General features: G+C 35.4%; 1 protein-coding gene across 1 annotated transcript; it reads left to right on the top strand.

Moving 5' to 3' along the window:
* Positions 1-6,259: 6,259 nt before the first annotated feature.
* On the top strand, positions 6,260-16,052 carry LOC128030487 (purine nucleoside phosphorylase-like). Its single transcript, XM_052618167.1, has 6 exons — positions 6,260-6,411; positions 8,574-8,746; positions 10,803-10,906; positions 14,692-14,867; positions 14,965-15,155; positions 15,633-16,052. Exons 1-6 carry the CDS (start codon positions 6,389-6,391, stop codon positions 15,878-15,880), a joined length of 915 nt encoding a protein of 304 aa, XP_052474127.1. The 5' UTR covers positions 6,260-6,388; the 3' UTR covers positions 15,881-16,052.

Below are 16,052 nucleotides of genomic sequence, written 5' to 3' on the forward strand. Positions count from 1 at the left end.
GCCACCAAGAAAATGGTGGGAAAGTCTGAGTGGACCATTAAAGCTGGTGGGTATTTTCTGATCTGATTACACAGAAATAAATTTTTCAGTTAAAAAGATCTCTGCAGTCACATCTGGTCTTTAACCCGTGATTGTTGCACTCACTTGTCCTTACTGTATTTCAAACCTCGTGTTGAGCTCAGAATGAGAAACATTGATTGTATAAAACATGCAATACTCAATAACTGCCTAGAAGCAACATTTTGTATGAGGTCACAGAGTCAAAATCTTCTATTTTTAAACACAATCTGTTATTTTAACCCATTGATATATTAATTCCAGTATATATCCCCAGAATATCTCTTTATGAGAAAAAGAGGTTTCTCAAAAACTAAGTGTGTTTATATCATAATAAGACTGCTAAAATCAATGTTTCCATCCCCTAGTTAATAGATCATGGATAGTGGTTCATACATTCTACATAAATCATAAATATAATAGATATTATATTTGGTATGTATGGTGACTTTTCAAATGGATTTCTACATATGTGTTCCCCCTCCCCACCTTTTAGCAATACAGAAGCTCTTTTTGTTCAACATTCAAAGAATGCATGCGATTGACATGCATAGCATAAAAATAACATAAAAATGATGATGTACTCAAATGTCAAATATGATTTTTCAATCACTGTCAATATCCAGCCAGCTAAGTGGACAGCCTTCGCCTTTTCTTGAACTTTCCCCAAGCTAAGCCCCTGTGACTCTTCATGTTGAGTTTGCAATCAGCAGGCTTTAACTCACTCTAATAGACTTAACCTCCTGAAGTACTAGTTTGATGTTTAGCTCCAACTTGCCTCAACACTCCTGCCTGGAAGTTTCAATTATACCTAGTAAGACCTTGATTAGCTTGTTCAGGTGTTTTTGATTAGGGTTGGAGCTGAAAACTGCAGAACACGGCCCTCCCAGGACCGAGTTCGGTGACCCCTGCTATATAGGATGAAGAAGGGAAATTATCTCATTCACATATTCAACAGCAGCTCTTCTAGAAACAATCTATGAGCAACAACAATAACCCTCTTTTTAAGCATCACCCAAAACTGAGAGGAAATCATCACAGTGAAGTTCAAAACAAAATTTTATATATTTTCCTTCCTGTGAAGTTAAAAACATGGGAGAATGCCAACTGTTTTTAGCAAGTGAGCTCAGTATGGGACACCCAAACACTGTTTTCTTATTACATCCTGGCATTTTATTCCTCTTATTTGAAGGCTGATGTTATAAAACTGTTAATGAGAAGAAGTGCTTGGGACAAAGCTCTTGTAAATCTTAAAGTCCCTATAAAACAGAAGTAAAAACACATCTTCCATTCCGTATTATTATGACATACATCCTAATGTAACAGATTATCCCAAAAATTTAAAGCGGGTACTTGCTTCTATGCATTGGTTGTTGATGGATTTTGAGGTGCATTGCACTCAAAGATAGAAGCAGATGAACCAGAAGGTACAGTTACATCCTGATAAAATATTCAATATTCTGAAACATTACAAGGTCAGAACACCTGTTCACAAATCATTTCTATAAAATACATTTAGACAATAGGGTGAACTTTCATTACATGCCTTTACACTATGATTTCCAATTCTCATTAACGGTTTTAAAGGTCCCATGACATGAAAATTTCACTTTCTGAGTTTTTTTTTTTTTTTTTTTTACATTAATATGAGTTCCCCTAGCCTGTATATGGTCCCCAAGTTTCTAGAAATTTTAATTGGTGTAAATCGAGATTTTGTTATCTTTCTCTGCCTTTGAGAAAATGGAAGCTCAACCGGACTGATCTTGAATCTCCTCCTTGTGACGTTATAAGGAGAAATGGTAGCACTTTATTTTACAGTCCTGTTACAGTCTGTATTCATGTGTTTGCTGTTAGTTGTGGTGAAAGCATTTTGTGAGAGAAAACGTGTTGCAATAATGACGAGATCACAGCAGACACGCCCCTTCAAACAGAGCATTCAAGCCAGGATAAAAGGATATAAAAATGCTTTTTATTTCTAAATTTTAAATGTAAAAATCATACTAACAATATAAGTACACCTAAGGAAACATTAAAAAGCATTTAAAGAAAAGGAAATAATCCATGTCATGGGACCTTTAAGACTTTTAAGACATTCTAGCAAAGTCCTATCAATTAGGCTACTCAGAATACCTTAGCAACACCCTAGCAACCACTCAGACGACCTTGGCGAGAACTACTCACATTTTCTTCAGAAAACCTTAAGACAAATCTCAAAAACACTATTATTTCTTAATACTTGTAAGGATTTATAGGGCTGTCTTGTTGTCAGTTCATTAAAATGTTCTTTCCCTAAACCCCACAGAAACGTAAATACCAAGCTTTCACTTACTGGAAATGTTATCACGTTTTCTTCACTCTCATGCATATTTCATGATGGTGAGGGGCTTTTTGACAGATTTGACAACTAAGTTGCATGACAAACATATAATTCATGGATCAAGACCATTGCCAGTGCCCAAATTCCCTTTTCCCAAACTTATTTACAGCATAGTAAAAGGAATCACACACAACACTGTCTATAACTATGAAAAAAATAAGCTGATATTTATAGTGCTTATTGTAAAATATAATTTGGTAGACTGCAGCAGCCCTATTACATTTTAATTGCATTAAAAATATTTAAACTGGATGAGATGAGGTGAACATCTGAATTAATTTGCAACTGAATGTAATCAGAGATGAATAGAAAGTGGTGTTTCACATGTAACTTATCAAAAAGTAATTTCCCTATTTCCCTGTCTGATTTACCAGGAGAAAAATCAATTCAAGGAACATTAAGCATTTTGGGGGAAAATGTGTTCCTTGACATTACACAAGACATTTTCTGTGTCACAAAAAATGGGTGTCTAGCGTTGGAGTGGTATAAATATGTTTCCATGATTGAAGTTTGGAGTTGCTGTTCTCAAGCACTTCTGTGCGTGCGTGTGCGTGCGTGCGTGTGTGTGTGCGTGCGTTTGTGTGTCAGTGCATAAGGAGGACAATAATGAAATGACAAATTCACAATCTGATTCCTTCTCCTCTCATATAACCTTTGACTATACAAAACTGCTTAGCATCAAAGATTTCAGTCCTGGCTTTAAATATGACACCATCATATAGCCTAGCAGTAGATCTAATATTGATATTTATGAGCCCAAACGTAAAAAAAATTTTTTTGTTAATTTATTTTACATTTTTCTGGTTTGATCACGACAAGATTTTTTCTAGATCCTACATTAAATTAATATTACAGGCTATTTTCAATCTTATTTATGATGTAAATGTAAAGGTTCCATGCATTTATTTATTTATTTTTTAGTTTTTTTTGATATATCTTAATCAGGTTAGAAACCATTTTGAATTTTGTTCGGATGAAAACAAAGATGTGGAGGTAATCTTATGGTCTTTACAAATGGCACATAATTTTTTTACAACTCAAATCTTTGAAACTTCTTTGTGGAGCTCTTGTCTAATGAAATTTCTTTCCTGAAAGACGTTTCGTCAGCTGAACAATCGGTGTGTTGTTAAACAACAATATAATCCATTGAAAACACTGTATTTTAATCCACAGCTTCTTTTTCATTCGTGTCAGAATTTGACTAAGATCTATAGAAAATGTCCACATTTTTAAATCAGTAATAAATAATATCAGAATCATGTACAGTCTAACAATGGCTGTAAGATCATTATTAATAAATGATTATATTAGTCCTGAGCTCTCAGCTGAGAAATTCCTGATGTGATGCACAGAATTATGGATCTGGATGTGCTTCCCTGTTTGCATTAACAGTTTGCACTATTGAAATGTAATTGAGTCTTGATTTGTCGAGTTCATTGGTAAAGAAACTTCTTGATGATTAATCTATGGACAACAAAGGAAATTTGACTTTTACTCATGTTTGTTTTTTATTCTGAACTGGGTTGGATATGCAATATCTGATTTTGCATGTGCCCACACTGTGGCCTTGATTTCAGGATGCACTATATCGGCAGAAGATCTAAATACAATATGAGTGAAAAGCCGAAATATTATTGTTTAAAATGCCCCCCAGAGATTTTTGCAGTTAAACAAGCACCAAAGTCTGAGGAGAGGTGGAGGAAAAGAGGAATAGAGGGAGAATATATCAAATATTGATTCAAAAGTAAGAATCTATTGACACTTAGTAAACTGTCATTATTAGTAGTAGTTATCTTAAGTTACAAATTGCTTTTTTATGTGGAAAAATCAGCAAGGACAGTCCAGAGGTTTCAGACTTGACATCAGCCAGGGCTGCCCAGCAGATAAAAGGAACAAAGGATAAAGAATAATTCACCTCAAAAAGTTCTGTCACCGGTTACTCACGCTCATGTTGTTCCAAACCTGTATTACTTCCTTCTGTGAGCGCAAATTAATGCACTCATGTAGCACAATATTACGCGATGTTCAAAAGAGATTTAATTTTACTTGTGGAATGTATCATATAATTTATTGTTTTTAAAAAGCATGCATTATTATTAAAATCTAATAGAAATAATGTGGTTCACAGCATGGTAGAAGAATCACTTTCATGGAGAAAAGTTAGTGTTGGGTAAAATTGTGTTTTGAAATTCATATTTATTCAAATATTGTTTTGTTGTGTTTGGAGTGATTGAGTGTTGCATGCTAATAGACACTGTCAAGTTACTTAATATAGAGCCTTTCTCACTTGCAGTGCCAACTAACCAGCTATGTGGTGATGAGTGAACAGATGGCATGTTTGGTATCAACACCAAATCATCCTTTACACAACACACACACACACGTGCAACACAACATACACTGTTATGCATTCATTTACCTTGACTTCATGCTCACACTCCCTTCTCCTGTTGGGTTGGTAGAAGCTTGTTTGGGTGGGACCCCACTGCGCTGCCAGCACATGTTGGTGAGACAGCTGGCAGACTGTACGTCTGGACAAACTGTCACGACCAGTCTCACCCATCCTCCCCACAGGGCCTCCAGCCGAATAGCAACACAGAGGTTCAGATTGTGTTTGCTTGACAAATCTGACCATATCAATCAACAGAGAGATAGTCTTATCTCACCAAGACATATGATGAAAATATTGAAATATTATTTATATTTAAAACAACCCTAATTTATGGAAGTTTGTTTCTGCAATGGAATACAAAAATAAAAAAAAGGTAATTGGGAATTTGTTTCTCATAATTGTGAGTTTAAACTTGAGTTCACTTGGTAGTGAGTTGACCTTGCTAACAGAGTTAGGTTAATAGTTAGCTTATGTGTGTATGCTAAGCTCACACAGATCTGTTCCGTTTCCTATGTTTGTTTTCAGCTGGAAATATGCTTGACAAAGAGCAAGATAACATTTGAACCATCTGAACTCAGTGAAGTTGAATGAATGAGTAATCACTTTTCTGTCCCTGTGGTCAATCTATGCTATGTGTGATGTGGACATCATTTAACTGTTACATAATTTAACATCTGGGTATGTTACTCATTGACAGCAACTACCTTGGACCCCTGGAACAAAAAGAGCCCTGATACTGAGCTGTAAATACATTTACAAAAACAGTCATTATTTAGTAATTTTGTGAAAAACAAGTTAGGTATTTTGCTTAACTGTGCTTTCTGATATAATGTTCAGGTTAGGTTATTTTCTGTATTACAGTAAGTTATCAGCTCAATATCTCTGTGTAGAAATGATGTCTCAGACACTGCTGTAAATGCATCAGAGTATTAAGATTTCGAGTTGCACTGCTCCAGTACTGAGTGTGCCAATACTTTTCCAAGCCAGTATAAAAGCATTGGCGATTTATAATGGACCATGAGGCTCTAAGCTATTATGTATTCAGTAATGGCACAGCTCAGCAAAGTGCACAAACATGTAAACATGTTTCATATTTACCATACTATAAGTCACTCTGCCCCTTCTGACAGTCTTATTGACTGGTGTGGGTAGACTATGTGTTTTCATTATTTTTTTTCAAGCTATGGTCATTGTACAGCTTCTACAAAGCAAAATATTTGAAAATTCATTGGGGAAAAAATCTATTCTATTGATTTAGAATGGAAAATGTAATTCTATTGATTTAGCAGAAAATGAAAACTTACTGGAAAATGTATTCTTATTTGTGTGTGTGTGTGTGTGTCTGAAGGTAAAGTTTCAAAGGGGAGTCATATAATTTCTTAGAAAAATATGGAGATTTTCCACTATACATTTACGCAGCCAATGAGACAAGACCTTAAAGTCCTTTGAGAGGTTATTCTCTCTCTCTCTCTCTCTCTCTTTCTGTCTCTTATCTGTTCTGATAAGACAAGTACACACGTTTTCCAGGTGCTATCAGCCAGTGACCACCTTTGACTGAGATCATGCACACCAAGGAAAACTCATGGTAAATTTTAGTTTTATGTCATTGTTATAATTTACATAAAAAAGTTAATGTATAAAGCAATTATTATTAAAAACTTTACAGATGAAAAAGTATTTTTACATTTACTACTGAGCTAAAAGTGTCAGTATAGATAATGTAATTTTAATTCACAGCTGTTATCTTAGATCTCTTATGCATTTAATCAAATCTGTAATGGTCAATAAAAATATATCAGGCCTGACAAACACAGCTGAGTCACAATATTGAGCAGAATTATCTTTAAATGAGATGCAAATTACATGGAGCCTTGAAAATCGCATGCTGTAAATTTGCATTTTGGACTCTTCAAAACTCCATTCAGAAACTCTGAATGTGTCCACTATTTGCATTTTCACTGTCTTCTTAGCTTTTACTTATTCAGCTGTATCTATTCAACCACAAATATTTCAGGTTTATATTTTCAGATTTTTGCAACCATCCAGTTTTCAAATATCAATAGAGTCTCTGAGGTTTCATTCATATTAGTTAATTTCTGGTGTGAATTATATGGCATTCGATTTTCATAACTGACTGGAAATCTTGAGACATAATAAAAATGATGTGGTCTTCTACAGCACAGTTATTGTGAGCTGTCAAAGTAGAGCTTGATTGTTTATACATTAATGTGAAGGTCTTTTCTGTATTTTTGTATTGTGTACTGATATCTGATCACAAATCCTATTTTTTATATAAAAGAATAATAATAATAATAATTATTATTATTAATCTGTATTTTTCTTGTTTTCCAGTATACATATATATATATATATATATATATATATATATATATATATATATATATATATATATATATATATACATGTCTACGTCACTATGTGGAAATATTTGTGTAATGCCGCTAAAATGGTCAAACAAAGAAAAAAGGCATGATTTCAGAAACCGCAGTTAGTGTTGAAGCAGCAATGTCAGGGAGATGCTGTGTGTATCTAGGCAAAAGCACTTTATTTAGCCTTCCTAAAGTAATTGCATTTAGGAATCTTTAAGATTACATACCAGAGAACAGCAACGCATTTTATGGATGACCGTTTCATGAACCTAGGAGAGGGGGTAATTCTGACTTTACTAAGACAATCTGGCACTTCTGAATCAGCTACTGTAAGTATGAATTATTATTAGTTTAAGTATTTGCTATTGAATGTTCAAATGCGGAGTTTTGTGCGTTGCGTGTGTGTGTGGGTGTGTGAGAGCGCATGTGTGTGTGTGATTGAGAGAGAGAGAGAGTGAGAGAGAGAGACAGAGAGAGAGAGAGAGAGAGAGAGAAAGAGACAAGGTCACTCACAGTGGAATCAGATGTCTTACCCGTCTGAGGCTTGTGTACTGCAAACACATACAAGCTTCATCACTGTGTCTGTCACATGACTTTGTTCCCCTTTCTGGCTTGAACTGATGGCAAAACTATGGACATTATTAACTTTCCTTACATTTATTTTGAAAGATGAAGCTCGCGGTTATGAAAAGGGGCGTTACATTTCCGACAAGTGCTTGTGGTGATCGGCCAATCACAATGCACTGGGTCAGTTGGCCAATCAGAGCAGACTGCACTTGTCAGAAGGAGGGACTTTGTAGAAAACGATGTTTTTGAGAGAGCTGTGGCATAGAGGACCTACAATAATGTATAGTATTTGAAAAATTATGTGTTTTTCTAACATTAAAGCATGTCAGCATATTCTGTTACATCAAATACACAAGATAATGATCTTTAAAAAACTATCATATTTTAATATTAATATTATTAAATGCTTTTAAAGTAAACTTGGATTTGTATCTTGTTCTAATGAATATTTATTTATTTATTCTAAAAACAACATTAACAAATAAATGGTTTTCAAATGATCTGGGATTCCACAAATTAAATATAATATGAATACAATATGAATATATTGCTTTTGTTTTAACATTTCAAAATAAACCAGTCAATAATTTTTTTTATCTTGATGCTTTGAACTTATTGTGATGTTGAGTTTGCATTTTGAAAGATTGTCATGTTTCTCATTGTAAGCACTGACTAATAATCAGAAGACTCTATATTGCCACTTAGCCTCTTATCTGACATCATTTGAGCAGTTATCAATGTGACCTGTTCTAATGTATCTGGCCATCATTCTTTCTTTCTCCTGACTCAGCTGCTGTTCCTTTGATGACTGCAAACTGACTACAGAATGGCTGCTGAGCAGGACGAGACACAGACCAAAGATAGCTATCGTGTGCGGCTCTGGACTGGGACTTCTCGCAGACAGTGTCTCAAATAAACAGACCTTCCGCTATGAGGACATTCCCAATTTCCCAGTCAGCACAGGTAATGGATCCATGGAAACGTATCAGAGCCGAACTGGAGGAACAGTTTACACCACTTTCTTTCTTTCTTTCTTTCTTTCTTGTTTTGTATAGTTGGTAATTTACACAGTGTGGTCATTTCAGTCAGCATGTTAGGTCGTTAAAAAAGCCGCTAGCTGATACAGGAGTTGTTGCTCATGCAGGGAGCGAATCTGAAAGCAAGAGGTTTTCATTCTGTCCCTCATTGTATTGTACGGTTAACAAATTATGTCCAGCTCCTGCTAATGTGAGCTATAAAATGAATAACTACTGCCTATGAATAAAATATCATGACTGGAGCAAAAATAGGCTCTAATATCTGCCACAGGGAGTTCATACTATGATATCTTGGACAGGTTTAAATATTTATACAGCGAGGTGAATAATCTTGAGAAGCATTCTGAAGAATCACATGATATTTGCACCACCTGTAGCAGGTGTGTGTGTGTGTGCGTGTGTGTGTACTTGAATGATGGCTGAAGAATAAGAGCACTTGTAATTAAAGGAAAGTATAATAAGGGTCTTAGAATCCATTTGTGTTGTCCTTCTTTTTCTAATCCACTTCATAATTTAAATTAGCTGGTTTATGGAGACCAACAGAGAAATGACTGACAGGTTGAATAATGAGAACTATGGATGCTCTGTGCTCAGTGCTCATTTTTTAAATAATAAATTCTTCACATTGCCCATTGCATCATTCATATAAATCACCAAGTGTCAAATCAAAAATCAAATCACTTTAGTGTCACTATACACCATATAGATGTAAAAACTTAAATTCTTGAAAATGTGGCCTATCAACAAATTAACTTATGTAGTGACAGTTTAAGACAGTTTAAAGATGTACAGAATAGAATATATACTCACGTGTAACTGCTACAGGTAAAAAAAAATTTTTCGTTTTAACGTGATTATACAGATATAATATTAATATGTATACATGGTTAATAATATTATTTTAGTGCATATTTTTGTATATAATTATATGTATATTAGAATTATATATTATATATTAGATAGATAGATAGACAATCTGCCCAGGCAGCATGCACTGAAACGTCTCATTCATTTTTACAATGTTGCAGGAAATACATTTCACGGTGAGTGTAATAACCTACCTCTCTGAGTGAGTTTTTTTTTTTTCTCAGAGTCATTCGTCAATGCTCATGCAAGAAAAGAGGAATCGGCCCCTGGAAAAACAGAGCCATTATTCCAGTAGAACCTCATTACGCTGCAGGTTTTAGGGCCAAACAAATCGCATCAGCCAAAATTCAAGGTTATATTTACATAAGCTCCATGTCAAAGTAAGTTCGTGAAGCCACTAACAAACTGCAGCCTCCTATTTGCTCATCAATGTAGAAAACAATGTTTTCTCCACCTGTTTGCACACTAATGATACTCAATCAGTCACACTAATGCCATCCTTGATGACATCAGCAGTCATCCCAAAGCAGCAGATATCAACTTTTCCGATGTTGAATGAGCAAAGTGAACATGCAAATGCAAATTGATGAACTTTGAAATACAGCCAAGCCAGCAGGACCTCTGAGACTTGGGATCAGTCATTAGTCATTTAACGTTACATTATGGAAAAGCATTAGATGGCTTCTGTTATCAATGGCAGCATCTGACCCTTTTTTACTCATTACGGAGAGGTTATGGATTAGATGAGTAACCCCTTAGGTAGACGCAATATATTAGGGAGACAGCAAAGACTAAATGCTTTACAGCAGCAGGTTCTTAATCAGGTAAAGACAGCTTTAGAGCCCGATACAGTGCATTTTATCATCAAACCGATTCATACATCACATGATGCTATAAAGCAAATCAATATAAAAGTGTCACAGGGAAATATTTACAGACTAAATGTATTAGTGTTACTTGGTATTCGTGTTACTCGTGAAATTCTTTCCTCATGGTGGTATCTTAGGACTTAATCATGTACTTGAATTACAATTTTTATATATTATAATATAAAAATACCTGCAAAAAATTTTACCTATTGTTTTTTACTTATATGTTTGTCTTTTTATTTATAGTTCCTGGTCATGAAGGGTGCCTGGTGTTTGGTCAAATCAAAGGCAAGTCATGTGTCTTCATGCAAGGAAGGTTTCATCTCTACGAGGGTTACTCATTGTGTAAGGTGAGCTCAAATAAACGGTTTGATGCCTCTGTTGCAGGTAATACCACAGCTTCAATTGCAACAAACTCAGTGGCTTCTTTACTTGAAGTAAAATCTATTTCACAAACCCCATTTCGGGGGCATCTGTGTTTCAACGTATTGTGCCGTATGTTTCAAGAAACGGCATTAGCTTCTCTTTGAATCACCTCAAGGACAAGTGAACTTATTGTAAACTGGGCATATTTGTAAAAACAGAAAAGAGCTGTTACCTCCTGTATGGGCGATTAACTTTATCTGTCACAATCATGAGCCACAACACATGAATACAGAGGCTGAATGCTGAGAATACAGGTGCGAAGAAGAAATTATCTGAACACTGCTGCTGTCATTCTCATATCAAAGCAGTTCATTGACAACATTCAGTTTACTTGTTATCCATTTCAACCAACCACGGACCATATTTTCTGTTTTGTTTTCATTTTAAATGGAACTGCATTCCTTAACATGTTAACAATGAAAAATATTATATTCATTGTGAATACATTTTTAAATCAGTTGAAAGTTTTGGTTAATTTACCAGTTTTCCATGTTAATATAATCCGGAATTCAAATAAGCAGCATGAATTATGTGAGCTCTTGGCTTTCTCTCCATCAAAGTCTGTCCAGGGGAATAATTTATCTGTTGCACATGGGGCCAGAAAGCCATTTTTTAATGAATTACAGAGGAATCTACAACCTCTTGCCCTGGGGTGAGACTGGCACTGTAATTGCAGCCCTGTCAACATGAGACAATGCATTACAATCAGTTGTCATGGCCACATGCCCTCTTCAGCCAGTCAAGAGCTTTTCACTCTTAATATGCTGCTAGGGCATTAAATCCATAAACACCCTGCATTAGCAAACTCCAGCCTTTCAAAACACTATTTTGTATTTAATGTCTTAGCTGTGGCATATAAAACACACTGACACTGAATCCCATTACCAGTCCTAAACAGGATGCATGAATACACTTAGTGATTCTCAGATCTTCACAGGCAAATGTTGAAAATAATATTTTTTGTTATATTTTCACCCATTAATAAATGAGTAATTAGCATAGCTAGTGCAACTTCCTAACATTTGTCTGACAAGTACATGCGTTTTTAATTTACCTTTTTGCATTTAAAAAGACAAATATTGTGTGGACGAACCAGCCCAATATTTTTTTTAATTGTGAACCTAAAAGTAAAATGCTGAAAGGTTATGAATTTAGCTTGATGCTGATAATAATACGCATTTTAGAACTGTTTATGTTTATTCATATTTTGAATTAGCTTTATCTTTCATATTCCCAGTTATTATATTTTATATAGTTGCTAATTATGTTTAATATATAGTTCAGTCTTTAGCAATTTTGTTATGAGCTTTTGTAATATTCATTTATTCATTAAAAATTTTTTTAATGTATTTATTGTTAGAAATTATGATGCGATTTCAGTTTTTCCTTTCTCTTTGGAGTGTTTCAAGCTCTTGGTGCATAAAGAAGATCTGTAAAGCTGCAAAGAATAAAGTGTCAAATCCAAAGAGATATTCTTTATAAAAGTTAAGACTTGTCCACACCCTCCTAAAAAGGCTCGTTCAAACAAGCCCCCATATTTTTTTTGCGCAAAAGCTGAAATTTTGAAGCTCCTCTTATAATAAGCAGGAGCTCGACCAATCTGTTTTTTCAATCCTTTGTCAAACTGTGACAGCATGTTTGTAAATGTACCTTCAGTCCACTGTTCATTTCCCTTTAGCTGACTTTATTCTGTGAGTCACTGTGCAAATCTATGCCAACTCCCCGTGCCCTAAAAGTGCACCCGACTCATTTCATTTACAGTTTAACTTGCTTTCACGTTTGCCCTTGGTAACACAAACAGTTATTATGGCTTGCTTCAGTGAACTCTTTGTTATGGAGAGATGTGCCGTGGAGGGTAATTGGACAGTCGAGCTTGTTTAGGTCTTTCAATGACCTCTGTTTCTCTGCAGCAAGTAAAGCAGCTTTATGGGGTTCAGATGCATTTACAGGGCTTATTTAAACTGTTAAAGGGACGTTCACACAAAATGCAAAAAACGCAGACACATATTTAAACGTCACAATCGGGTCTCATCTCTCATGTCTCGTTCTAAAAATGCGGTGTAAGTTAAAAGAATTTCAGTTATATTTTAATTTCAGTAAGTAAAAAAATATATAATTTCAACTCATCAATATTAAATGTGTACACAATGTGTATATTTATTTATTTAATAATGTATGATTGTGAAATATTCTTGCTTATTGTTCACTAAACCATGTTCAGTTTAAACAGACGATGATTAATTCAATTTAATTCATTGGGATAATTCTAGTTGTGGGATTGCTATTTATTTAACACTATTTTGGCACAATTTACATTGCTTGCAGAAATCAGGCATAATAGAATTTCTGTAATTTTTCTCATATCTAATGTGCATAAATCAGTGAATCAAGTGCTAAAAGACTACAGATGCGTGAGCGAGCGCAATTCATTCTTAGTGAATTCATCCCTTCTTGTCTGTATGAAATTGAAATGTATGCCAATTCATGACACAGTGCCAAGACATACAAAATTGTCTTATAGACATATTTTCATTACTCCTTAATTGTGCACATTTATCAGGCTGCTGGTGACAGGTAATCAACGGACCATCTATAGACCTATAATGCAACACCTAGACCAATTCTTCCAGGGGAGTTAAAGACTGAAGCGATATGATCTCTGAGAGTTCCGCAAAGAAGTCAGCTTTGATTTAGAGGGTATCAAATTGGGGTGTATTTTCTTGGGTCCACCCCGGTGGTGACCCATCTGTGTATAGCTGTAATGAGGCACATCCACCCTGGTTCATCAGCTGGAGAGCAAGCTGACAGACTGTGACATCCCTATTGAGCTGTGCTGTACTGAGCCCGCAAGTTCATTATTCATCTCCTGCCTGCACTGACACCTCCCTTAATGGCTCTCTGCTTTACAATCCTATATTTATCCGATTTAGAATCACCAAAGCTTATTTAATACCTGCCTAAAACTATGAGACACCGTGGAAACCCATTGCACAATTAGGCCTGTGCATGTTGCCATATTTAGTTACAAACAAATGTCTAAACACATAAATAAATGTTGGTCCAGGGACATTTAAGACCATTTTGACACCATAATTTAGATCTTAACTGAGAAGTAAATACATTTTGAAGTCAATTAGATGAATATGTTTAAGAATTAATAAAACACACCCACATTCATTCATTCATTATGTAAACTAAGTCAAAATGTTTATAATGTTTCTAGTATATTCATGAATAATGACACGATTATTCAAAATATTCCTGGCCAAAATGTTTCAAAATATCTTTGGTGCCAACAGAACAGAATCTCATAGGGGTTTTGGTCGTTTGGAATAACTTGAGAATGAGCAAATGATGACAAAATGTAAAATTTGGGTTAACTAACCCTTTGGACACTAATTGGCGCCCCCTTCAGATGGTGGTGCCCCATGGTGACTGCTTAGTTCACCTTGTCAATGACCCCGTGTTGGCCCCTTGTTTTGCTTTATTTATGTACTTTTGATTCTTTTCTTGTCCAAATATGAGAAGATGCAGAAACAAACCGCACATACCACATGCTATTTTTACATCTTTATCTTCCATATATTCCATTAAATATGTCTGAACCTAAGAGGCAAAGGCTTAATAAAAATCATTAATTTAATAATTTTAGTCAGAGACTTTCTGTGCTGTAAGTAACATCTTGTATTTTCTGTGGGAATTTTTCCAGGTTACGTTCCCCGTACGGATCTTTAAACTGATGGGTGTGGAGACCATTGCTGTGACAAATGCCTCGGGAGGTCTTTGTCAGGATTTCAAAGTGGGAGACATCATGGTCATTAAAGACCATATTAACTTGCCAGGGTTTGCTGGACAGCACCCACTGTGTGGACCCAATGATGAACGGTATGCAGATAAGGGACAGAAAACGGCAGAATAAAATGTGATTAAAAGTATGAAATATTTGACAGTACTATTTTCTGTTTTATAATCTCTTCCTCAGATTTGGGATCCGGTTTCCTTGCATGTCTGACGCATACAGCAAAGACCTGAGGAAACTTGTTTTGGACATCACTGCTGAGCTGGGCTACTCTAATTTTGTGCGTGAGGGTGTCTACTGTATGGTTAGTGGACCCAACTTTGAGACCATCGCTGAGGCACGCATGCTACACATCTTGGGGAGCGACTCTGTTGGTATGGACAATCAGTACACAAGGAAAAAAGTGGCAAAAACACATAAAAAAAATTAAAGAGGAACAGGATCGTGTGTTCATTGTTTTAATTTGATTATTTAACTGGATACATGAAAGGTGGTGATGAAAACAAACAAAATGTGAAAAATTTTAATTAGACAATGTGCCTAATAATTCAATAACTGAAATAAGTAAATGAAGAAAGAAATTAAGAAATAAAATGACAAAAGCACAAAAAATAAAATAAAAAAAAATTACAGAAACTAAAATTTCATATATAAATCAGTAAATTCTATAGTAGTATGTACAATAAATAAATGAATCACAGCAGTGTATAGTCAGTTCCTCATTGCTGTATCAGCGAGACCCAGACCCGGTCTGCTTTATTAATGAATCACCTACTTTGCCATAACAGAGATGACTGCCATTTAATTAAGAGTCTTTTTCTCTTTCTCCTTTCCTCCTGCTGCCCTTTCAGGCATGAGCACGGTTCCTGAGGTGACTGTAGCCAAGCATTGCGGACTGCGGGTCCTGGGTCTCTCACTCATCACCAACAAGGTTTCTCTGGACTACAGTCATGAGGAGAAAGTGAATCATGAGGAGGTCCTGCATATCAGCAAGATGAGAGCTGAGATGCTCCAGAACATGCTCATTACCTTCATCGCTCGCTCTGACCAAGTGGAGACCATCAACAACAGCAACAGCATCTACTCAAATGCCATGTAGTTTCAATCAGTTCAGCTGAAATTAAGGCTCTGGAAGTCATGTGAATGTACACTACAGATCTTAAAGGCTCCATGTTATGCTTAGCCTTTTTTATCTGGATGGTTGAAAACTTCCAGTGTTAGACCTCACTGTACCTTTTATTTACATTGTTAATAAATCTCCCTTGAAATGA

The sequence above is a fragment of the Carassius gibelio genome, chromosome A16 (genome assembly GCF_023724105.1).
Source record: "Carassius gibelio isolate Cgi1373 ecotype wild population from Czech Republic chromosome A16, carGib1.2-hapl.c, whole genome shotgun sequence".
NCBI classification, from domain to species: Eukaryota; Metazoa; Chordata; class Actinopteri; order Cypriniformes; family Cyprinidae; genus Carassius; species Carassius gibelio.

Bases quoted from the DNA above. Each gene is read 5' to 3' on its own strand.
- LOC128030487 (XM_052618167.1), top strand. From the start codon at position 6,389: ATGCACACCAAGGAAAACTCATG. The intron at 10,907-14,691 runs GTGAGCTCAAAT...GAATTTTTCCAG, and splicing joins AGGGTTACTCATTGTGTAAG to GTTACGTTCCCCGTACGGAT. The intron at 14,868-14,964 runs GTATGCAGATAA...TCTCTTCCTCAG, and splicing joins TGTGGACCCAATGATGAACG to ATTTGGGATCCGGTTTCCTT.